The 24,743-nt window shown below is 33.8% G+C and overlaps 1 protein-coding gene across 1 annotated transcript in view; it reads left to right on the forward strand.

Moving 5' to 3' along the window:
* Window positions 1–24,743, forward strand: part of LOC142327391 (intermembrane lipid transfer protein VPS13A-like) — a 250,261-nt gene that overhangs the window by 21,130 nt on the left and 204,388 nt on the right. Inside the window, exons 2-6 of the mRNA XM_075370414.1 lie at window positions 17,469–17,652; window positions 18,981–19,088; window positions 20,360–20,486; window positions 21,212–21,389; window positions 24,448–24,656. Of these exons, the coding sequence (XP_075226529.1) occupies window positions 17,512–17,652; window positions 18,981–19,088; window positions 20,360–20,486; window positions 21,212–21,389; window positions 24,448–24,656 (763 nt within the window). The 5' untranslated portion in view covers window positions 17,469–17,511. The remainder of the gene's footprint in view (window positions 1–17,468; window positions 17,653–18,980; window positions 19,089–20,359; window positions 20,487–21,211; window positions 21,390–24,447; window positions 24,657–24,743) is intronic.

The following is a 24,743-nucleotide window of genomic DNA, read 5'->3' on the forward strand; positions in this document are numbered from 1 at the left end:
CACAGAATGCCGTCAAATGCCTGAAGCTCCTTTTTAAAGCATTGATTAGACAAAGCGAAGAAATCTAAAGAGATTATTATTATTATTATATAATAATAAACAAACTCTTGAAAACCTGAACATCTTGGTACGCACAACATTAACAAAATACAGGATGCATCACCCTAAATCCACAGTAGAACATTTGTACATCTCTCATAAAGAAGGTGGTAGAGGCCTCTTCGACCTGAAGTTGCTTTGTAACAGACAGATTGCATCAATCAAGAGTTGTTTTCTCTACAGGTCTGAAACATCATCATTGCACAAAACAATAGTTACATCTGACAAGGGCTACTCCTCTGTAAAACTGAATGATGACAATTTCTACCCCAATATCATTACAACCAGTGTTAGGATCAAAGCATGTAAATCTAAGGCACTCCACGGTAGATTTCCCCATTCTCTGGGAAAATGCCGGTAAGGACGCATCTACGCCTTGGCTAAAGGCCAATGCCTTTTTTTTGTTGGAGAAACTGAAGGGTTTATCCAGGCTATCCAGGACCAGGTCATTGCGACAAACAATTACAAAAAGTTCATAGAAAATCAGAACATCAGTGATGAGTGCAGAGTATGCCATCAATCATCAGAAACAATTTATCATTTGATAACTGGATGCTCCAACTTGGCTAACACGAAATATCTGCATCGCCACAATCTTACAGTAAACATTGTTCATCAGGCATTGGCATTAAAATTAGAACTGGTAGATGACAGGGAGCTTTGTCCTTATTATGAATATAAGGCCAAACCTACATTGGAAAATGAGCACTATAGACTGTATTATGATCTCCCCATACATACTGATAAATTTGTTGCTAAAAATAGGCCAGACATGGTTGTACACAACATTAGAGTAAAAACTGCTCTTCTCATTGATGTCACCCATCAGATCACAATATTAATAAGGCTGAAACAGATAAAATAACCAAATACAACCCTCCGGCAATAGAATATAAAGAAATTTACAAACTGAACTCAATAGAAGTTATTCCAATGTGATAACAGCAAATTGATTAATCAACAAAAATTTAAAGAAATAAATAGAAAAGGTTGGCCTGGATCCTAAACTCATAATTCCAAAAGTCCAAAAATTGGTAATTCTGGAGATGTGCAGGATTGTACGTACTGTGTTTGAATACAGTATGTACAATCCTTCCTGTCACAGCATTGATTGAGGTATGCCCCAATGGCCCCTCATACTGAAATTCCGGATGCGAATCTCCGAGACAAATAATAATAATAAATTACCATTGTGTGGATATATTTTTCATACAAACATTGTACTTAAGATTTCGTATCATATTTCGTTCGATTGGTTTTTTACTATTAAAAGTTTAGCATGAGGTACTTGTTATCTTAGAAGTTATTATTTGCCAGTTTAAGGAATGGCATTTATCCATGTCGGGTCACCTAAAACCATTTATGTTATGTCGCCTAATGCATACATAAGGGGAAAATAACAATACGAAAGGATAAACTTTAAATAAGTTAAGGGAAAGATTAATTGTAGTTACAGATCATCCGCTTAATTGGTGAAAGTGAAGGTTCATTTTAAAGAAAAATATCTTTAAGAGGTAAAACGAGGAATGTTTTTGTGTGATGAAAAGTTATATGAAAATGACTGTTGTTGAAGATAGCAATTTCTGGACCGGTATGTAAATCACTCTTTAAATGCATATTTGTTAGAAACTTAACTTTATTTGATAAACAATTCAACTCATATTGTGCATTTTGTGTATGCTTAGGAAATTGCTGCTTTTATTTAGATAATCATGCAGAGCCATCCCAACATAAACAATAAGATGTACTGTTTCTAAAAGTACGAACAACCTCAGTATTAAAAAATAAGCATCTAATGAATAATCAGGCAAAGAAAGGTATCGATTCATTTTCTTCAGATGGAAAACTAAATTTTGTATTTTGTAAAGTTGATATACATGTCACCACCATTCATTTGAATATTGTAAAAATATAAATTTATTCCAGGTTTATGAAACACTATTTGTCTGGAAATCAATGCAATTTAAAGATTATATTAATCTATGTAAGTTAATTAATGAAATTAATTTTTCTCTGAATAAAATCTGTTTAAAAACCAACATTTTAACTTTTATAAGATTAATTTTTTACAGTTTTAATTTTTATGCTATTGCATTGTTGTTCCTTCTTCTATTAGATCTACTTGCTTTTAGTAAAGATTAGCATAAATTCAAAAGAGTAATAATTTTGTAATGCATAACTAAGGTTCTGATTAATAGTGTAGTTATTTTTAAATAGATTCGAGTAAACTATAATTTGGATACTAGTTCAACTAAAGCAATATATCAGGAATGATCTTGCTTGTGTTTACTTGCCCAACTGTTAAACTATAATTTACTACAGTTAATAAAAGAGGAAAATGATCGAAGAAACTTAAATTTCCATTAACTAATTAATTTCCATTAAGTTACCATTAATGTATATCAGTGTAATAATTGAGAACGGACGACCTTCATTTCCTATAGGAATGACCCACTACCGTTACATAAATTGCACTGTGGAAAGACGAAAGTAGGCCAGGCACTGCGGTGCGGTGCGTTCCTCTCTTGTTTTGTATCCTATATCGATTAGATAATGTCGCAACCCAGCTGTATATAAACTACGATCAACAGGTTTCTCTCTAAAGAAAAGGGGAATTTCACTCCCTCTCACCATCCGCATTTAAACTCGTCTTACGTTCAATAATACTATTTATGAATATATACAAGTGTGCCTGAACACGGACATCGGAATATGGTTCTTTAATTTTTTATTTAAGTGTCAAACAATATAATAGTTTCAATTTAAATACACACAATAAAAATACAATTTAAATAGTTTCAAATAATTACAAACACTATATTACTCAGCTTCTCGTTAAATTACAAATGATAAGTAACATCAGATAAATCATGCTGATAAAGTTTGGTGATCGACTTTAATGATTACTTAAAGTGAATTAATCGATTATCATTTACATAACTTTACTTATGATATTCCCTGTAGTAGTTGTCACAAAAGAAAAATCTATCTTTTGAAAAGTTATAGGTTACGAAAATTTTATAATGAAAACGAATTGAGGTTTTTTACTATATTAAATCTTGTTCCTTTCTGCATTAATCTTGAGAATTTAAATTCATTTATAGAAGACCTTTTAGAATTACGGAAAATAACCCTTAATTTGTTTTGGTGTAGTGTAATTTCAACGTTCAATAACTTCTTTAATCTAATAATATATATATATAAAAATGTTAAGTTCGTTTGTGTACGGCTTCAAAAACTCAAAATGTTCTGCACCGATTGAGCTCAAATTTTAGCACGATATGTAAGCTGGATCAAAGATTGTTTTCATCTATTTTTAATAAATTTATCTATCTATTTTTAATTTATACATTTTTAATTTGTAAATGTAAACAAAGGAAAACAAATCAGATCATTGCAAGATGGCCGCTGTCAACACAACGACCAAATTTCTTTGAATTATATTTAACAGCTAAAACATCTGTATTTTTATTAAAAAAAAAAAACACGATAAAAAAAATTTTAGCACGATATATAACCCGCATCAAAGATTGTTTTCATCTATTTTTAATAAATCTATCTATCTATTTTTAATTTGTACAGTTTTTTAATAAATAAGAGGCTAATAAATCAGATGGAAATGTAAACAAAGGAAAACCAATCAGATCAATGCAAGATGGCCGCTGTCAAACACAACGACCAATCACAAAGAGCCCTATGGCCGTTGCCAATGTAAACAAAATCACAATTATTAAATAGCAAATTTCTTTGAATTATATTTAACAGCTAAAACATCTGTATTTTATTTAAAAAAACCAAAAAAAAACACCAAAACAAAAAGAAAAGCCACCAAGAAGGATGACTTACAGTAAATAAATTAAAACACCCAACTTTCTTATAGCCCAGATAGACTTAAGACTATGCAAACAAAAAAAGTCGAAATAACCAAATACACAGAAAATAATATCCCTACATAAAGACCAAAAAATCCTTTGTTAGGTTATCTTTTTACATATATATGACCAAACAATCGTTTTTTGGTCATTTAGCGTTCTTTGCTATGTAAAAGCAAGAACAAAATTCACAAATAGTAACACTGAAACCACACAACTAAGTATTCGTTTTTTTTTTTGTTTTTTCTAATCTCCGAAACCACCGTTATGCAATGCTTCAGATGATGATATGAATGATTTATAGCGTATGAAAATGCCATGCCTGACCGGGATTCCAACTCGGAACCACCGGATTAAAGTCCGAGACGTTACCACTCGCGCCACGGAGGCCGGCAAACATATTCGTTTGGAGCCGAATAAAAACACGACTTACCAATATGGCGTTGTGTGTCAAACCAATTTTATACGGACTATAATTACTTTTAATACGCGAAACCCTTTGCAATGATTGAACATTAACTTAAACCTCTTCAAAAATTATTCCTTTTGAACTAAGCCACATTTTGATATCATTGTTTTTCTATAACACGGCAGGAATTCTTTTCGTTTAATGATAGATAAGAAGCGTTGTCGAAGACAATAACCGAATTCTCTTCCAAAGGACATAATACACCGCTAAACTATTTCTAAATAATTCAAATTCGTGTAATTTTTTTACGAATCGCGTTTTTATTAAAATCTCACCTTTTTCTCAATTGACCTACGGGGTTTTGTTTTCTTTGGAGATCGTAATTCATTAGTAGATTCATACTCGAGAATCACGTAGTACACTGAAGCAGCACAACTTCTACTTCGTTAGCAGTTTATTAACACCTGAAATCAACGCCGTTTGATTATTCTGTAATTTGTAAGCATTACTCTGCTTTTGTAAACATTTAAAATGATGTGTTTTTCGCACGATTTAAGGGCTTTTTTCGCAGCTTTATATATAAAAATGTTAAGTTCATTTGTGTACGCTTCAAAAACTCAAAATGTTCTGCACCGATTGAGCTCAAATTTTAGCACGATATATAACCCGCATCAAAGATTGTTTTTATCTATTTTTCGCATCAGTCACATACCCGCGATCGCGAGAAAACAGTTTTTTTAACGGTCAGCTGTGTACCAGTGACCGCGCCATCGGCCGGAAGCGAGGGGAGCAATCGCCATACTAGCTAACGACAACCGCAGTCACATGTGAAACAATATCTGTTCCCAATTACATTGTTTATTAACAAAAAAAAAAAAAAAACGTATCCACTTGCATCAGATTCAGATTATTATACAATCTGAATTAAATATTCACTTTAATCGAGGTACTTTTGTGTGATCGTGTCGTGATTGAGCTGCGCCTTTCACCAAGCTCTGAATTTATTCGAAAACGACCAACAGTGGGATATATGTATTAATGACGCGTGCAATACTGCACATCCAAACCAAATTCGCGCATTATTCGCAATTATATTGACCGCTTGCTTCCCTTCATCTCCCACAGAGTTATGGGAAAGATATCGATCGCATATGGCTGAGGATATTTTGCATAGAGTACGCCTAGAAAATACCAATATGACCATGGAATTTACAGAAGGCATTTACAAAGAAGCATTGATAAATATTGAAGACTAGTGCTTAGCTATTGCAAATAAAGTTCTTAGTCAATTGGGAATGCCAGCACCCACCCAAGCTGCGATTGCTTCATTTAATGTGGATTTACGCCGTGAACAGAGTTACAACATTGGTGATCTTCAGTCATATGTCCAATCAAACATTCCCAAATTAACGCGTGAACAGAAAGGCATTTATGATCGCATAATGCAAATGATAAATGACGGAGTTGGGGGGACCTTCTTCTTGGATGCGCCAGGAGGAACTGGGAAAACATTCCTCATTAGATTGATTCTAGCAACGGTTCGATCAAAAAATGACAATTATCCTGTTGCGGAATATTAATCAGCCAAAACTCTGCAACGGCACGCGACTTGCAGTTAAGAAATTGATGTATGGGAGCAACGATTTTAACGGGGCCTTTCAAAGGTGAAGATATCCTCATTCCTCGAATACACATAATCCCGACCGATACACCATTTTAATTTAAAAGATTGCAATTCCCAATTCGATTGGCAGTTGCAATCACAATCAATAAAGCTCAAGGTCAATCTTTAGAATTGTGTGGTTTAGATTTAAATGCGGATTGCTTCTCACATGGGCAACTGTATGTTGCGTGTTACCGAGTCGGCAAACCAGATAGCCTTTATATCTAAGCAGACAGTGGAAAAACAAAAAATATTGTATATCCACAAGTATTGAAAAATTAAACTTCTGTGAAACGTATGCTTTGTTTTGTTTCTCATTTCTCATCCATGCAACCACAATGTGCCACAGCGAAGCGTGGCGGGTAGAGCTAGTTTATTATATAAAAAATAATGTATGTAATTAATTATATTTAAGTACAGAGATTGATTTTTTGATATTTAAAAACTTTTTTTTTAAAAGCTTTTATTTAACTCGTTTTAGGAATAATAAAATCTTATATAACTGCTACATCTTTTAATCTATCGTATGAAAATCAATGAAATTTGGTACACGTATGTAACTTCGATGACAATACAGCACTAAGGTGTCGGAATTTGATATGACCCACCCCTACGCCACAACGCGCTACCCCTACGCTAAATTCATGCATTTAGTTGAATATTTTCATTTCTCATGAACTATCGTATGAAAATGATTGAAATTTGGTACACGTATGTAACTTCGATGTGTAAAAATAAATATTTTTACTTTTTTTTAGTCTTAAAAAAATTACAGATATATATTGATTACATATAAAAATTTATTTTTTAAAAACGCTTTTATTTAACTAATATTAATAATAACATTAATAAAAAAACGGAAACAAATTAGAAAAACCCTCTAAAAAGTAAAATATAAGAATTAAATCAAATTGAGAATTTTAAACAAAAAAATATAATATATTAACAAATATAAAAATGCACTGAAAAGTAAAAAATAAATTATATAAATATCTAATAAATAACCAATAAATAAATAAATGTAATAATTATTAAATTTTTTAATTAAAAGTAATGAAAATATTTAGTTAAATAAAAGCGTGGCGCAGTTTTAATAATAATGTTTTCGAATAAGTAATTATAAACATTTGCTGTATTTTAAAATATATTTTTTGTTTAATGAGGTTGTTTAGTATACTTTATTTATCAATAATAAAATAACTCAAGTTTTAATTCTTTGATGGTTCAAATTTGCACTGAGATGACGTTTAAGAGGGTTAATAAGATTAAAAATTAAAATTAAATTTAGAAATCTTGCACAAAGTTATTATATTTTGACGGTAATCTGAAAAATTATTAATTATTATCATTATTATAATTGTAATCGTAATTATGAATTCGTTAAATAAAAATTCATAATTAATTAAAATGAAACTTTTAGCGGAAAGAGTGCGTTCAATTTAGCTTAGATTACAAGCAGAATTCGAAGATGAATTTCAGTTATGTGAGGACACGTACAAAGAAAGCGAGTGGGTGCATTTTCCCAGATTGTTACTAGTAGCTAGTCAGTCTCAACTGGAGAGGTTCCAGCAGACCTTTCCGCCTCCTCGCGTCGTTATTGAAAATGAAAATGAAGATTAATTGTTGTAAAAATAAATGTTGTGTTGTTTTAAATAAATTATAAAAACTGCGCCACGCTTTTATTTTACTAAATATTTTCATTAATTTTAATTTTAAAATTTAATAATTATTACATTTATTTATTGGTTATTTATTAGATATTTATATAATTTATTTTTTACTTTTCAACGCATTTTTATATTTGTGTTAATATATTATTTTGTTTAAAATTATCAATTTGATTTAATTCTTTTTTTACTTTTTAGAGGGGTTTTCTAATTTTTTTCCTTTTTTTATTAATGTTAATATTAATATTAGTTTAATAAAAACTTAAAAAAAAAATTGTTTATATGTAATCAAATATATTTTTGTAATTTTTTTTGGTTTTTTGTATTTTTTTTTTTAATTTTCCGATGATTGTGTCCAATGTAGCAATTATTTAAAAAACTAATTTCTTTTCGTCGCTGATTTCATTCACATTACGCTGATTTCAGATGAATCATTAAGCTACTAAGTAATAAAAAAAAAAAATTCCTCCGTTAATCCAAAAGAAAATGTGTGGCAATAAATTGCATAAATTTCCCGACTATACTGGTCAAGTTTTGCAATTAATTTTTGGAAAAACTTTCTAGTTTTATTTTTTTTCGTGATTAAGGTATTCATTAAAATTGATTTTAAATAAATTAAAAAATATATGTATTTGGGAGCTCCACTATCAGGGGAGAGTTATTAAGTAGTTTTAACTAAACATAATTCAATAATGAACTATTGTGTAGTTACTATGTTTAGTATCTTAAATTATATTTACCTTAATATTTTATATTTTAAATAGTTATAATATGGGGCGTTTAATAACAACTATTTTTTTATTTTATAATAAAATGTGAATTTTGTGATGCTACTCTGTTAAAATTTCCCTTTATCCATCCTTGGATTTCCTCGAATTATAGATTGGAAGGCAGTTTCTATTTTTTATTCGTGAAGTAGAATATCTACCCATTCCTAACGTGATTTATATAATCTATTTTTATTAATTTCATAACGTCTACTTATAACTCAGTACAAATAAATTCTCCAATAACATTAAAAAAAAATTAATACGAGGGCTATTCAGAAAGTAAGGAACGTATCCACCTGACGCCGCCAGGCGCGCGCCAATCGCGTATATATTGGTGTGCTTGTGCTCGGCACCTCGGTCAGCGTCCAGCCGTGACAACGGGAACATCTCCGCACTGCCCGTTTTTTTAAAAATACAAATTTGAAATGTGTGCTGCAATCGAAAATCCCGCCAGTTGTGAGGTGCAGTCTGTGATTCGTTTTTTGTTGGCAAAAAACTTAAAACCAATAGAAATTCATCTGGAACTGTGTGAAGTGTACGGGAACAACGTAATGAGTGAAAGTTCTGTCAGGAAGTGGTGCATTCAGTTTAAAAATGGCCGAACAAACGTTCACGATAAAGATAAGAGTGGACGTCCGAGCATTGTGACTGACGATCTGGTCTCAGTTGATGACAAGTTGACGAAAAGATTCGTGAAAACCGCCGTTTCACAATAACTGAGCTTTCTCTATGTTTCCCACAAGTTTCAAAGACTTTATTGTTTGAAATTGTTTCACAGAAGCTAGGCTACCACAAATTTTGTGCAAGATGGGTGCGTCACTTAGTGGTTGAGATCACAGGCGGCAGAATTCTATGACACAGGAATTTCAAAGCTTGTCCACCGCTATGATAAGTGCCTGAATTTGTATGGTGATTATGTTGAAAAGTAGTCCCTCTCTCACATGAATATAATAAAAAGTTTTTCTTGTACTTGGTTTTTTTAAAATTCCAAAACGTTCCTTACTTACTGAATTGCCCTCGTATTAATGAAAACAAGGAGTAAAGCGGTTTCCAACTTCTTTATTGAGCCAAATATATTGTTGAACATCGTCATATAAAAGCCACTGAACACAGGAGTCGGTTCAAATATACAAGAGATATATTTGCTCTTTGTTCACATAGGTGTTGGCTGAATAATGAACATCATTCCTCTCAGAGAAAGCAATTCTAACTAATATCTCTTGAACCTTAGATGCACGAAATAGCCAAAAGAAAGACTAACAGAGCTTGTGAAAAAATTACCCCTTTTGATGAGAAACAATTTGTTATATTCATTAATGAAATTATCATTATTCTTTAATATCATAAAATTATTACTATTGTGTTTTTTATAGTCTCGTGTCCTTATTTGTCGTGTAAACATTTACACCTAACATTCGTTGCTAATTACTGCAATGAATATGTAGGTTTTTATTACATTTTAACGAGTAGTTTGAGAAAAATGAGTGGAATAATGTAAAACAGTTTTCAGATCTTCTTTTGAATTATATAATAACGATGATCTAATGAAAATTTTTCCAAGAATTAAACATCAATTTCTGAGAAAAAGAGAAAAGATGAATTTTTTGAGCATAGTCCAAAATGGCCGTTAAAATTCATGGAATGTAAAGTTAAGAAATTGTTAAATATCTATATATACAGAATGATTCTAAATTGCTTGTCAATCTCTCGGGAGGTGATTCTATAGCCAAAAATAAGAAAAAAACGTTTTATAAAGATACGTGAGAAAAAAGTCCGTTAACGAGTTTCGGCTGCGCAAATATATAGCTATGCTAGTTTTCCATTGAGCGTTAATTTGGAGCTTTAGAATAACTCGTCTCTTTTGGGAGGGCTTATTTGGAAAATTTTACCTTCCTATTTAAAAACAATTAAGTTTGATTCAATATGGCGGATTCAAAATGGCGGACAAAAATTAATAACCCACCATAATGTAAATTTTTTTAACTATGTAGAACACCATTTCTTTCTGCCTCCAAATATTCCTCAGATATAAAGTATAAAGCTGTTTCGATACCTAAATATCACCCAGTATTATCTACAAAATAAACTCCGTTTTGTTTTGTTTTTTGGGGGGGTTTTGTTTTTTAACACGATTTTTCGTCATTATAAATTTGAATGCTTATAACTCGATAACGAAGGCATTAACAGAAAAACGGGTTCACCATTGTTTTTCTTGTAAAATTTGAAAAAGAAATCATGTGTTATGTAGGTACTTTCTGATAAAACGGGAGGCCATCCTAACACATCGCGCTGCGACTTTTAGGTTGAGGTTCGTTTGCGATCTATGTTGAAGAAAATACTTTTCTTAATAGATTGGCGCTTATAGCGGTCAAGATCAAGTTAGACGGGTCAAGATCGTGCTTTTGTAGTGTACAGGTAGTCAAGTTTTGGGACTTTGTTCAAGCACAAAAGTACTTTGTAAAATGTCGAAAATTTTGTATGATATAAATAAAGTCATATACTGTGTGAACATGTTTGAGTTATTTTTTTAAAAACGTCATTCTTTCTTCTGAAAACTGGTGGCCTCCGTTTAATCAGAAAGTACCGTTATATGTTCACCTTCTTATTTAAAAAAAATTAAGCTTAATTCAATATGACGGATCCAAGATGGTGGATAAAAATTAAAAACCAGGCTGGAAAATAGGATAAAACAGGTCACAAAATGCAACTTCAGTAGTTTTTAAGATAGCCGCCGTATAACACAAAAATCGGTGTCGAAAAACAAGTTTTGTTTTAGGTTTGAAGCACAATAGCTTTTTTAAATAACTAATAATTGTGAAAGATATAGTAACAAAACTTGTAGAGCATTTAATTCTGAGAAAATTAATGTAAATACTGCCAATAAAAACTATTTAAAAACTTTTAAAAATCACTTTTTGTTGAAGCAAAACAGACAAAAAATAAACAGAAAATCGTATTTTCCTTTCTGACCTAATAAACATTCTTCGGTGCGTCCGGACCCCGGACGCTCCCGTTCACCGTCTAGGACTGTAAACGAGATGTATTGGTGATTGTTGCCGGTAGTAGTCCTCGAACTCTTCAGTCCTGGACGAGTGTGAGCAGCTCCTCGGAGGCGAGGGAAATATTGGTAATGGTCTCCGAATATGCTGGACGGCTTAACGTCATCATGTTCCCTATATAGAGGATAACGAGTCCAGTACTTATCGCCATGTCAAGGTCATATTTCCCTCTGGAGTGGGTATGCGCCATACCCCACTCCACTATCTTGAAGTTGAAGTCCCCAGCTATCACCACCCCACCGACGGCAGCAAGGACATCTTCCAGTGCGTTAACTTCCGGCGGAAGTCTACTAACAGGTCATTTGAAGTGACGAAACAACTAAAAATTGTCACCCTATCGAAGCAGAGCCAAACGAACCCCTCGTCTTTGCCGTGCCTCTGCACTTGAGCAAAGCTGTGATACGGGATCAAAATCACGGCAGTCCCGGTACCATTGGGAATCATCACGTTTCTGGTACTACTTGCTGATCAGCACCAAGTCGGCCTTCCTGTTTCTGGCTAGCTGCAGCAGCAGGTGATCGGCTAGCCGACTCCTGTTGAGGTTGGCCTGTAGAACGTTGACGACCTGACACTCCCTTGTTTCGAATGTGTGGGCCAGCTGCGGGGTATTCACACCTTTTTCTAAGTAGAGCGTGGACCGCGGGGGGGGGGGGGGGGGGGTATGAAACACTCCTTAGCCATATACTCCCCTTCCCCGCACTTATGGCAGAGCAGGCTCCTGTCAGAGCGCTTACATCCGTGAGGCAGATGCCCATACCCTCAAACACCGACGGACCTGTGCCCTAGGCCTAATCTGGTAGTGCGCCCAGACAATCCTTATTTTGGATTGACTGAGTAATCTGGCAGCAGCCTTCTTGCTAGTCTCTACTACTTCCGCCCTCTGCTCCCTCTCTTTTTCCAACAAATACTAATTCCAACAATAACTTAACCAAACAAATTTAAATAAAAAAAAGAATCCTCCGGAACCACCGTTAGGTATTACTTCATAGGATGAATGAGGATGATATGTATGAATGTAAATGAAGTGTAGTCTTGTGCAGTCTCAGGACAACAATGCCTGAGGTGTGTGGTACACACATCTCAGATCTCTCCAAACCTCTTCTTAGTGCTATTTTCACATCTTCCTTTTCTACCACGCAGTTCAAATCTCTGATCTCCAGAGTCTCCCGCGGTTCCAGATTACGGATTACAGCACCTTCTCCGGTACAGCCTTCAGGGCAGCACTAAAGGTCCGTTTGTCTCTGATGGCGCTCCCGAGCTCGATCAGAACATCTCCCGCTCTGGTCCTTCTTACTGGCGCTACCTACGCATCACTCTCCTCTAGTTTCACTCCCTTCGGGATTTGACTGAGTATTTCGGCATAGGTTCTCCCCTCGACCTTTTTTTTTTTTTTATGAGGATCGCTTCTCTATGATTCGTCCTCTTTTTCGTACTCAGGTTACAGCCTCTGGAAGTTTATTGTTGCTTCCTGGTGGTCTCTTTATTTTCAGAGCTGTGCCTCTTCTTTTTGCCCTTTTTACTTTCTACGAGTGTCCACGCTTCCACTCGTGGGCGGTTTAAGTTTAGATGGATGCCTGGTTGAGTCCGGCTCGTGGATGGTAGAGGTTCCTTCTTGCTCTCAGAATCCCTTTACTTCTTTTCTGTCTTGGGGTCTTCCGGTCTAGTAGAAATCACCCTTTCCTTATCCCGCTCTGAAGTGTTCGTAGAAGTATTCACAGCAAATTTCGTGCGTTTAATTATTCTTTCCACCTCGAAATAATAATAATACTTCTGATAAAAACCAACTAAACATCCGTGCAATACATCTATACACATGTCCCGGGCGGGCAACGACTCGGTACTTCCGTACCTTCACTTATGTGGGCCAAAGGGGCAATGGTTTCACTCAGGAACTCTTGTTGGAGTACGGGATTGGCACTCCTGAGCTGTCCGAGCTGGTTACGGTTGTACTTCTTGGTTTCGCAGTTTTCAGCAAGGGCGGAAGGCATGACCGTGATATTTTTTTCCGACGCTGGGCGCAATGGATGGGGAGTGTCCATCTTTTCTCCCGGTTGTGCAGCCGGGTTGAGGGTAGGCAGCTGTGAGCTTAGCTCTGCCGAATTCTTGCGCCGCTTAACGTGAGTCAGTCACTTCGGCCCTTGGCAGGGATTGTCCTGTGGGTAAGGAGGGTATTGGAACTCTTACAGCTACGTGTGCAAGTCCTGGGATGTCAGTATCGTGGATCAGACAGTACTGACTCCCCGGCCCCGGTTAAATTTTGTGGGAGGCGAATGACTGGAGAAACCCAAGGAGGATCTATGATCCGGGGCAAGCCCAACCGTCTCTCCGCGCGCACTTTATGACACAATGACTGACAATATTATTGGTTTATGGAAGCATCCACATTTTTCGTGGCAGAGGATCCACGTATAAACCCTCATCCAAGAGAACCTTTTCTTAAGAAACGAAGAGAAGGAAGAGCGTCGAGATCAATGAGACAGAAAGGACCATTCGAGCTTTGACCATAAGAGTTTTGGACCAATTCCAACGTATCTGATGATAAAGAAGAAAGGGGATTTTTCTAAAGTTAGTTCTTCGTTATTTCTCGTGGGTTAATGGAAGGTGCAGGAGAGCCTATAAAAGTGACTAGGAAGACTGCTATAGGCTTGTTCGTGGAGACCGTCAATGACCTACTGCCAGGACGGCTATTGAAAGGTACGAAGATAAGACTCATCGATGTTGAGGTTGTACCGCATGGTACGCTAAATAACTCCAAGGGAGTTGTGTGCAGGGATTATCTAAACTGCACAGAAGAAGAGATCGTCGATGAGCTTCAAGAACAAGAAGTTGTTGCATGTCGACGTTTGAACACCTGACGTAACTGGAAGTTGTACTCTCCGCAACGCATGTTTTACCATTTAACTAATCTGTGTCCTGAAAAATTAAGGTTAGCTTTTATAGGACTGGGTGTTCACCCTTTCATCCCAACTCCATTACGCTGTTTTGGATGTCAGAAACTTGGACAGAGAGCGGCGAGATGCATTAAAAAATAAATCTATACTTGTGGTGTTACATCCGGATGCAAAGATCCGCCGGTTTGTACCGGTTAACTGCCATGGACATCATCCCGCTAGATCGCGAAACTGTCCGAATTATAAGGAGGAAGTAGCAATACAGGAGGTAAAGACCGTTTAGAAGGTCAGCTACTTCGAAGCTAGAAAAAATGTGCTCACCGAAGCTTATGTCCTATGCTCAGGTTACTGCCGCTCCTGCAGCTTCTATTAAACCAAAGGACGTAATTTCTGAACTGGAACCAGCATTACCAAGCATGGTGGAACGTATCATTGATCACAAACTGAAGAGTCGACCAATTACAGAAACTAATCCAAAGCCGATAAAGAAAGAAACAGATATCTTTGCACAAGAGATTGTTACACAACCGAGGAATAAACCTTCGACCAGTAAAAAGGCGAAAGAAAGCGAAACGAAATTGAAGAAGACTGAATTTAAATTACAGATCGAAAAAATTCCTACTCAGGGACCCGGGAAGGGATTTTGGAAAAGGAAGATTTCGAACGACTAATAGTGGAACCTCCGAAAGCACGAAGGCTATTAGGTGAGAGGGAGAGCATTAAAGCTGCCTCATACGCTTTAGCGGGCAATGCGTCTAGTTTCAGTTCTGATGTATTGCTAACCGCACCATCAGAGCTGGTATCATCCGCTGCTGGTAGCAAGACATCCTCAGTAACTTATTGCGGAGGATCAGAAGACTCCATCTCTGAGGCCTCAGATACCTTGGAATTCGAAATCGAGGCCTTTAGGAAAGTGGAAAAATGAAGAAAGAAAGAATGGCCTAAGGGAAAACGTAGGTAATAAAATTAATGGTTGAAATAGGTTTTTATGAACTTTTGAAGAATTTTAATCAAAACAAGAGTATTTCATTTCTTCTGTTTGACATTGAATTTGTTTCATAGTATTGACAACATTTCTAACAAAATGTTATGAGCTTTTTTTAAGTGTTTTAACATGTTTTTAGTGCAATACTTTTAAATGTTTTTTAAGTGGCAAGGGCTCTTTACACTCTTGCTATGTCCTGCTTCTTTTAGGTTTTTTTTAATACCCCTTGGCAATTTTATTTCTGGATGATCTGTAAGACTAATCTATTAACTATGTCGCTAGTGTTTTTAACAGGGAGGCGAAGGAAATTTTTCTTTTTTTTTCTTTTTGGTGTGGAAAGGGGGGCTAGTGACCACAGCAGTCATTGCCCTCCCTAAAACTTCCAAAAAAAAAAAATAATTTGTTTCTGATGTGCAAAATGAGAAATTTCTCAGTGTGTTTTTATACAATAAATTATTCTTGTATAATCAAATTGGAGGGACAGGTAGAAGGAAAAAATTGTGCAGGCAGACAACGTTTGGAGTATGTAAAACAAATTATTAGGGATATAGGATGTAGGGGGTATACCAAAATGAAATGACTAGCACTAGATAGGGAATCTTGGAGAGCTACATCAAACCAGTCAAATGACTGGAAAAAAAAGAAATTGATTTTTTTTGCAGTAAAATCAAACCATACTAATTTGCCTTGGAGTATCTAAATTAAACATTAGGCTCTTCATTATTAAATGGGCTATGCCTACGTATATTCCCGTCTGAAATATGCTCTCTTGAAGCTCTCTCAAAAAGTCATAATGAATTTAAAAGAGACAAAAATGAGCTGTCAAATTATTATTTGATACTCTTAACTCTTAATATGAACCAAATAGACCAGTAAATTAAAAATTTTAACTTTCTCATGTTTATGCAATTGTTATATTTGATAAAAGTAATGACATCCACTTTTATCTCACAAAATTACAGAACTGATTGTTTGTAAAAGAACACAATAATTTGGCCTATGAGAAAATATCTTATTATGGTTCCATTGCTTTTAACAAATGGTTTTCTAACCAATTTATAGAAACAATATTGTTTGGTGAATGAATTTTCAAACGGTACCAAATAAACAATCTGAATTTTTCCCTCTATGTTTCACATATACAATTAATATGATTCTGGCCAAGATTATTAACTACTCTGATCTATCCAAATTAGAGGCAGTATATCTGTGGGCTGATTGTCCCCTTCCATTTCCCTTATCTTTTATTCCTTATTCTTTGAACAAGTGCAATGGTGGTAGGGTCAGCTACTGTGTTTTGATCTGTGTGATATTCTGGCCCCTCTGGCTTTAGATAGGGCAGCCACATCTTCATTAGAATTTAATAGAGTGAGTGACACCTCTACGTGCATGTCTATCTAAGGATTATGTCTCCTATTCAGGGATGGCACAAAAAGGCAAACAAGTAGAGGTGAGACGTCTACCGGGTAAAGCCAGGCTTCCTATTCCAGTTTCTAATCAATTAGTCAAAATTATAGTAAATGTGTGCTCAAAAAATATCCATTTATATCTCCTGAGATGTCATTTTTATGAAATTATTATATTTAATTTTTACATATTTGTTTTTATATTATTTCATATATTTGTTTTAAAGTATTTAATATATATTTTAACTACTTCTACTTTTTTTTTATATAATGGATTTTGTATATTGTAATGCTACTCTGTCCAAGATTTTCCCACAATTATCATGATCTGTCCTGCAAAATGCTGGAGCAGTTCCCTTAGTTATTCATGGAATTGTACACTACACCTACCCATTCTTGATGTGATCTGTGTATGTTCGTCAAGATCTAGATTTAGATCTAATAAAAGATATAAAATTGATATTTTGAATTGAATATAAAAATACTTGTTATTCTTTATTTAAATCTGTAGATTAGTAATGTTTAAAGTTTTTTTTGATGATTTCTCATAAGCAAGAGGAATAGCAACAGCAAAACTTAATTTATTTTTTCATCAGTTAAATGGATTGTGAAGTTTGAAAGTAATAAAAGTATTTTTTTATTTCTAGGTTAAACTATTTTGACTGCACAAGAGACTTAATTTAAGACAAAATGTTTGAAGGAGTGGTGGCAACAATATTAAATAAATATTTAGGAAAGTATATTCAAGATCTTGATACTGAAAATTTAAATGTTGGAATATTTGGAGGTGATGTACAACTGACTGAATTGAAGCTAAAACCAGATGCTTTGGTATGTAAATAAAGTATGTGAGGTTGAATGTAATGTATAAAATATTTAATTAAAATGCATCCTAGAATACCTAAATAAACAAACCACTTACCATGGTGCTGCTGTCTTATTAATTTTTTTGTATTACTGAAGCTCTTTCATACAGCATATGCTACTTCATTAATAAGTAATACATTTTTTCTTCTTTTTTTAGTTATTAATAAGATTTGACTAAGATGATAAGTTTGCTTTCTCTATTATGTTAAAAATGCACTCTTAATATTTAAATTAAAAGGAAATATATACATATATATATATATATATATATATATATATATATATATGTAGCTATGAAGCAATGCACTACATTGTGAAAATGATTTATCAGTCACTGTTAGGATAATTAGCTTTGATCTGAGTATTAAAGTTGTTATTCAGAATCAGTGATATTGTTATTTACAGTCATTATATCTAAAAAAATAACAATATTGTTTTGTAATAAATCAGTCAACAAAATACTTTTACACCATACATTACAATGTTTCAGATTTTGAGAAAGGACGTTATTATTTTTAATGAATTTCCTTATCTAAGAAATTTCCGTTCTAATTTATTTTAAATAACATTAAAATATTTTCATTTATTGTAATGGTATTATTCTGCGTGATGAGTTTTTAAATTATATTAATTAGGTAAATATGAATACAAAAATGCCTAAGTCCCATTTATTAAATCCTATTGTCCAATACTTCAATAACATAGGTGAAGTAACCTTTATATACCCTTACTGTTATGACTTTCACTTAAATCATGTAAAAAAAAAAAAACGAATGCAAAAGTGCTTAATCTTAAACTACATCTTAATAAATTAATTATCTGCCTTTTTTCTGTTAATTTAAAAAATGAAATATAGAAACATAATAAATAGTGTGTCCTTCATTTTATTATTTGACCCAAATATAAATCTCATTTAGAGTTACGAGTCTTATATTTTTATAAAAACTGGTGATATGTATCACTTCATAATGTTTGTAGTTCTCCTACTCTGAGGTACATTGGACAGCTGTATTTCCCAGAAATAAGCACACAAATAATTTGCAATAACCAAAGAAAACCTATCTTTATACGTTAAGTTGACTTATATATCACTGATATATTAATGCCATTATTGTAGAATTAAATTGATTAAATATTTACAAAATATTAATTTTTTATTAACAAAAATATATTTGTTATCATAACTAATAATATTAATTTTAGTACATTTATGCCTATTGCTTAATATAGATTTTTTCAGCACAGGTTCAGTCTAGTAATGATTAAAATATATAATTATTTTACATTTTCAGTATGAACTGGATCTTCCAATTGAAGTAAAAGTGGGTACAATTGGAAGGATTAGTTTACATATACCATGGAGTGGACTTTACACACAATCTGTTTTATTGGAAATAGAGGTAAACTATGATAACATTTAATACAAAACGAAATATTTCATACACTTTTTAAAATATTTAAAATATACTTGTAATAAATTTTAGGTATGCTATTCATTTACCAGAAGTGATGTATGAATGTTCTATTTATTACTGGCTAATAAATGAAACTTAGTTGTTAATATACATATGTTTATATATTTGAACCTTCACACTGAAGTTGTTGACTATTTGTTTACAACTTCATTTAGAGATTCACTAAGCTTTGACAGGAAGGTAGCAGTAGTAAGCTACCTTCTATAGATAAGGTTCTATAGTAGTAAGTTACCTTATTTCTACTGTAATCACAAGGTAAACTTTTATTCTGAGGCCAAAGTTACTCTTTATATAACTGGTTAAACAAAACCATCCTTAACATCATTATTTTTTCCCTTCTGATATTAAAATTACTGAAAATTTCTGATATTACTCCCTGGCTGGCTCAACGTGGGACCTCCTGGCGGATGCCAACATCCCCGTGGGAACAGCAGGCTTGGCGGGCCCGCGGAGGGAGCTGCTAGACGCGGCTCCCCGCTCCAGCTTGCCGGGCTTAAATCAGTCTGGCCGGCGGACTCAGCAGCAGTAGCCGGCCCAGCGTGGGATCGTTCAGGAAGAACCGCCTCTGCTGCGCCGGCACTGCCACGCTGTAGTGGAAACCCAACTGCCGCTGAGGGAAAGCCCGGTCTCACTTCAATGGATGAGCAGCAAGTCCCTGACTTCACCGGAGACCAACTTCCGGACCCAACAGCTCTTCTCAGAGCTAACGCAAAAAATGGCTCTTTACAGGGCCACCAAAAAGTTATGAATTAAAATCCGTCAAAGCCATTCGACGACAACCTTTAAAAAAAAAATCATTGAAGATCAAAATACAGAAATCAAGATTATTTAATATAGACACGTAAAGAGATTACTGAAGATGAACAAAGGAGGTAAAAAGTCTGAGATAGTTGAATGAAGGAGATATAGGAGTGTATGAGGAAAGGAGAAAACTTGACTAAGGTTAGAGAGGTGGTGGGAAGACAGTATGTCATGGAGGGATAAAAAACTACTTCAATTGATAAAGATGATGATTATCAAACCTTTCATAATTTAAATAATATATTTATTATTTCAATAGATGTGTTAACATAACTTAGTAAAGATCACTTGCAACGTTTTTTCCCACTGCTGAGTTTTCTATTAATTTTTAACATCCACTAGTTGTTTTAAATTTTTTTGTTTAAAAAAGAAAATAATTAATAATGTTGTTACAGGATGTGTATTTAATAGCTGGACCAATAACAGACAGAAGTTATGATCCAGATAAGGAAAAAGTACTATGTCGTGCTTCAAAAAGAAAAAAGCTACAAGACTTACAAGATGAAAACTTACTTGGAACTGGTAAATAAATAAAATTAACAAAAAAAAATGTTGCAGATTAAATGTGTGAAACTGGTTTAATGTCTTGTGTACAATAAAATAATGTAATGTTATATTCTACTTAATTTCAGGAATAACTAAAAATAGTATTTACTAAATAAATAAAAACTCAGAAAAAAAACCATATGTAGATTGATTTTTGTTGTAATAATACAGTCAAAATATTAGAGCTGTAACATGAATCACTTTCCAATGTGCAGAATAAGAACAGCCTTTTTTATTTATGATTGGTTAATTCATAAGAAAAATTATTCTCCAATCATAAATCTGGCTAGTAATTATTAGAATGTGGTGGAAATGTACTTAGTCTACAGCAATACCAATTTTTTCAGGGTAATATCTTAGTAATTAGCAAATAAATGAGTACACAATACTTGGTAGAAAACACCATACCCTATCCAGTGATGTCTATGCAACTGGATAGGGTAAACCAGGTTTTGGGTTGAGGACTTAACAAAAAATTAAATTAATATCCATATAATTTTTGACATCTTCTGAAGAAAACTTTTGTTCTTAATTTTGAATGGGAACTTCCCTGTGAATAGAAACATTTTGTCGTAATTTATATGTAAGGATGAATTTTAACAATAAATTTTGAGAATTATTAACTAAAGAAAACAAAATTCAAAATAACTTTGACAAGAAAGCAATTTTGAGATTTTTAAAGGAATAATATATTGTTTCAGGTGCACCTGAAAATCACAGTTTTATAGAAAATTTAATTACAACAATAATGAATAATTTACAAGTATTTGTTCATAACATTCATGTAAGGTATGAAGATTCAACTTTAAAAGGTAGTGATGAACATGCTTTTGCTTGTGGTCTCTGTGTACAAAGTTTCTCCATTGAAACTACTAACAGGTAGGAAAAAACTATTAATTATATTTGCTAATAATACAGAATGTCAACAACCTTTACATAAATATTATACAGTACAATGTAATTACTCCACTTTAAATATTTGTAAACTTATATTCATACCAACATTATGGAGGTTTCTGTTCAGGAATACAAGTGGGTGTGGCAGAAAATTACAAGCTAGTGCAATACCACAAAAAAGAACAATTCATCCACCTTAAAAAAGATATTAATTGTCTAATTCTGAATCAACTTATATTTATTTGTAAATACCAAATTCCACACTTCCTGCTTTATCAGTGATATTTGCTCAAGAATACATGTAGGGGTTCATAATATGATGGTACCATAACAAATAATGGATCACCTATCTTAAACTTGAAGCCTATCCCAAAAGTTTTAAACACTTTCTTATGTTTAGTAAAAACCAGGTATGCCTGATTCCTTTCAATTATCACTTTAACATTGATATCCTGATTCTTGTTCTCTGTTTTGCCATCATAAATATCATTAATTGCAGATTCTGCCTCTTGGTGAACTTTATGACCCACACTGTATGCAGTATGTCCAGGAACTCTTTGATGTGCGTATTCATTGCCCTCAGGTGCTATGTGAAGTAATTTTGAAAGATTGGCGCAGACAATTGAGATGTAGTTGCCTCACTCAGAAGAGCAAACACTATCGTACATGTCCTGCTGCGGTGCAGATCACTCATTGTTGGTTTTTAGGTCCAGCGGTAAAGGAGTTTAGTTCAAATAGTTGTATAGTATGGACAGTTGTATTGTGATTCTCTTGTTCAATGCACAGCAGGAAAATTGGTAAAAAAATGTAAAATTTCAATCTAAATCTACAGATCAAAAGAGTTGTAGATTTATAAACATAGTCCAACATGTGTGCTGTCAACTGTGAATAGTCAAATGAGTGACAAATAGAATTGGTCCCCTGCCGCACTCTCCCAAATGTTCATATCGCATGAAGCAGTTGATTTGTCTACAGCAGTTGTAATTGCTTCACATGGTAGCTGCAGACAATGAATCAATGACATCACACCATATCTATTTGGGACTATTTCTTCTGTGTCAACCCTCTTCTGTACGCCTCATCATTCCTAAAATTATCCTGTCCTCTTCCATTCTGACTACATGACCACCCATCTTGCTTTATTCATCTGCATGACTCTCACAATTCCATCATCATTGTACATCTCATCCAGCTCCCTATTCCTCCTCACCCTCCATTCTCCTGTTGTTCGATCCTTCACAGGTCCAAAAATTCTTCTCAACATTGCATTCTCAAATATTACTAGTTTATTTTTCTGTCTTTTAATAAGTGCTCACACTTCACATTCATAAGTCACAATTGGACATAGCATTGTCCTGCATGTTCTCAATTTAGAGGCTTTAGAAACAACCTTTGATCTAAACACCATTATCAGTGCATACATGGTTCTATTCCCTTACTTAATGCTCCCTTACTTCTCGCTCACCCCCATTTATATCACTGATCATCACTACCAGATAATTAACTTCATTTACCTTCCTGTATCGCTTCTGACCAAACGCAACCAACCTTCTTCCCTCCATCTCCTCCGTCACTTGTAACTACAGTGTACACAATCTTGTCCTCATTTATCTCAAGACCTACTGCTTTTGCATTTTCTTCAAAAGGTATCAACATCTCTTCCAACTCAATTTTGTTTTCACCAATCATCAGCATGTGCTAGCAAATATAATCCCCTTCCAAACAATTCAGTTTCTCTCTAACACATCTTCCTGTAAACCCATTCCAATACCATATTAAATATGAAGGTTGACAGTATCTCCTTGTCTCATATCTATATGTCTTGAAACATCATTACCTCACCTCCAAAATTCTTTCTGATTTCAGTTCATGAAGACACACATCAATCATCCTAACCATCTTACCATGAATTCCCAGCTCAATTAGTATTGTGAATTTTATTTCTTTGCAAGCTGTCATATGCTTTCCTAAAATCTAAGGATAATAAATGAGTCTCCTTTCCATATTCAGTCCTTTTCTCAACTAGCTGCTTGCCAACGAACAACTGATCAAGGTTGATCTATTTCTTTTAAACCCAGCTTGGTACCTGCCTACTAACAATGAAGCATAAGGCTTGAGTCTGCTCATTAACACATTGGAAAAGACTTTACATGTAGTGTGCACAAATAGGTATTCGTTTATAGTTATTGCATTCCATCATATCTCCTTTTGTGTGAATTGAAACCCTCAGAGCCTCTCTCCGATCCTCTAAAATTTCTTTCCTTCTCCATATTTTCTCAACATCTCACAACTACTCTCTCAACTTCACTCCACCCATTTTCAGAATTTTCCCCCTGAATACCATCGACACCAATAGCCTTTAAACTCTTAACAGCCTTAACCACCTCCTCCAAATTAGGGATCTCCATTTCTCTCACATTCTCTCCATCAAGATAATTGATGGAAATTTTTATTGCTTTTTTAAATTTATCTTCTAGTGTGTCTACTGAGTGATAATATCTTTCATTGTAGTGTAGGACTGAGAGTGTTATTAAATAAATACATTACTTATTCTTCTAGAAGTCTTTGTATTGGTACTCAGTTTTGCACCTGCAACTAATGATCTTTTGGTAATTTGCTTGGTATGACGAAAATCAAATTAATTCAAGAATATAATTTTTTAATGGAAAATTATTTAATCCTGCTGTATTTTTTCTTCTTGAAAAATCACTGCAGTGTCAAAACATGATTATCACATGTAATTAAAAAAAAATAAAAAAATCTGAAAATTGAGTTTGTTATGATCGTACAAGATTGTTGTTTTAGTGTTATCTAGTCGTAATTTACAATTTATAAATTAAGAGAGTGGTATAATGAAATTATTTTCTTTTATTTACATTTTTGTTCCACGGATTGACATACACTGGTTAGGTACCAGTATCTGAAAAAATATTGATTGAAATAACTTATTGTAAATATTTTAAAATGTAGGAAAATCTTTTGAAAATATACTTCAAGTGATTAAAATATTAAATGTAATCTGTATGTTTTACTTGTGTAGCAAATGGAAACCAGTGACATCCGTCCTAGGTTCAACATCAGTTTATCAACTACTACGTGTGGAGTCCTTATCAGTATACTGCAATCCTTGTTGTACTGAACTAATTGGAAGTTCTCCAGGACTTGCAACAGCAGCTCCTTATACTTGGCGAAATGACATGAAACGAGGCCTTGAAACATTTAGCATTAACGGAGAGGAATTTGATTTCAGTGAGTACATCTTTAATATTCTTGATATTTTTAAAATAAATTTTCCACATCAAATTTATTTTTAATTATTTTTTCTCTAACTTACTT

Source organism: Lycorma delicatula, chromosome 7 (genome assembly GCF_047948215.1).
Source record: "Lycorma delicatula isolate Av1 chromosome 7, ASM4794821v1, whole genome shotgun sequence".
NCBI classification, from domain to species: Eukaryota; Metazoa; Arthropoda; class Insecta; order Hemiptera; family Fulgoridae; genus Lycorma; species Lycorma delicatula.